The sequence below is a fragment of the Dipteris shenzhenensis genome, chromosome 28 (genome assembly GCF_047967505.1).
Source record: "Dipteris shenzhenensis isolate YYH24624 ecotype China chromosome 28, Dip_SZ_1.0, whole genome shotgun sequence".
Taxonomy (NCBI): Eukaryota; Viridiplantae; Streptophyta; class Polypodiopsida; order Gleicheniales; family Dipteridaceae; genus Dipteris; species Dipteris shenzhenensis.
Window position 1 is genome coordinate 32,557,021 of NC_141623.1, and position 1,882 is coordinate 32,558,902.

The following is a 1,882-nucleotide window of genomic DNA, read 5'->3' on the forward strand; positions in this document are numbered from 1 at the left end:
TATCATGCATAAAAAGGATATAAGAAAAGAAGCTCAATCAATATGGACTTGGGAGAGGAAATCTTATCATAACATCTAAAGTTAACTGCCAAAAGAATGAAAACCATAGCAACTTGCAGACTAAATGGCCTGCTTGGAGAGATAACACATAATTCTTCCATGTTTAGAGAGTCAAGGGTTGTGCATGCCAAGCATGACACCACGAAGAACGAAGACGGATTCAAGGCTTGAAGAGATCACTAGTTGAGAAACAACATTACGTGCACCTAATAAACCAGATTTACGTGCACCAAATAAAAATTAGGAGAAGATCTCCACCACGCGAATCCGCGCATTACTAGTTGGTTATTCGGTCAAAGAAGTGAAAGAATTTTGTGAAGTCATAGATAAAGCTTTCACGATTTCCTCCCAGTGAATGGTCTGGTTGGAGCTCGGGAGCTTCATCTGCATGCAGTAACATTCTACAGATATGTATATAACCAAATCTGTGGTCGAGAATACTGTTGAGACATTGCCTAAGGAACAGATCATACGATCGGCCAAAAGCGATGAGCCAGCCGAGAACTCCATGTCGCACAAATATACTAGTAACCACTTCAACAACGCCATGCAGAGGCTCCGATGATAGGACGATCTTGCCAGCCTAGTTGCAAACATCCTTTGTCTTCGTTCAGAGAGTATCCCTCGCATGGGTAAAGCCCTAACAAAAGCCTGGATTGGTTCACCGCATTCGCACTCAGGGCAACACTCTGAAACCCTACGTTCTCCATCAGCTTCCTCCATCTATCCAGTTTCTCATGCCTTTCGACTCTTTCCAATCCTTCGCAGGCCACAATATTAGTGATCTCTTGTGCAAACACCAGCTGCTCCACTTTTGTCCGCTCCGGGCTAGACTGCGGGAGGGTCGCATCCAAGGAATCGAAAATTGCAGAGTAATAATGGAGGGCTTCCAGGAACCTGCCGAGGAAGAATGGTCCATTGTGGCTCGCCTCTTGCTCCACGAGCGTAACGATGTTGGGAGCCTGCTCGCGAATCATGTGTAAAATTCCTCCAAGTGGACTTGTGGGTTCTGAAAGTAGCCTGTGCAATCGGTTCACCGAGTTTACAGCCAGTGCCTCACCTATTCTTCTCTGCAGCATGTATGACTTCAAATTTTCTAGTCTTTCACCCACAGCATGAAACTCAAAGGGTACATGCAACGATTCTGCAAGGTCAGCTAGTCGCTTGCCTGTTTCCTGAATTGCTTCCAATGGCATTCCAACGCCGGTTATTCTCAAGTGTGGAGCACCACCTGGGCGCGCTGCCAGAGCTTGCATAAAAGCAGGCCATTGATATCCCTGGATTATGTCCAAGTCCACAATGTGAACTCTTTCTTCCCCTTCGAAGGCCTCAAATATTGCCTGATTTGAGGTGAAGTGAGCAAATTTAATATAGGGGCAGGCTTGGTAAAGTATCTGATAAGCTGCACGCACCTCCTCTGCAGTAGCTGGATCGTATGACCTCAAGGCCATGTATGATCTGCTCCCACCTCCTGTCAACCTGGTATGCAGTGCATCTGTAAAGTACGCTGCTACCCTTTGCATAGAATCTCCGCTCGTAGATACGATCTGCCGCAGCTGAACAAGAGTTTCCTTTGCCTGCATAAAATTATCCCTTGCCACAGCTTCTGCGCATGCCAGGAGTAGATGAACCAGACGCAGACCGCTGTCCTGGGTTTCGTTCTACCAAAACGCATAAAGAATTGAAAAGTCAGTTGAATCATAGTGTCCCGTTAAGGAGTCAGAAGATCTGTATATTATAGATATCTGAAGGTACACATAGTCGTGGACAGAGTAGACTTATGATACGAATATGCACGAGTAACATTCAGATTAGCAAACCC

The 1,882-nt window shown here is 45.8% G+C and overlaps 1 protein-coding gene across 1 annotated transcript; it reads right to left on the bottom strand.

Moving 5' to 3' along the window:
• Nucleotides 1-596: 596 nt before the first annotated feature.
• Nucleotides 597-1,643, bottom strand: LOC147883466 (GRAS family protein RAM1-like). Its single transcript, XM_087400109.1, has one exon. It carries the CDS (start codon nt 1,641-1,643, stop codon nt 597-599), a length of 1,047 nt encoding a protein of 348 aa, XP_087256235.1.
• Nucleotides 1,644-1,882: the final 239 nt, after the last annotated feature.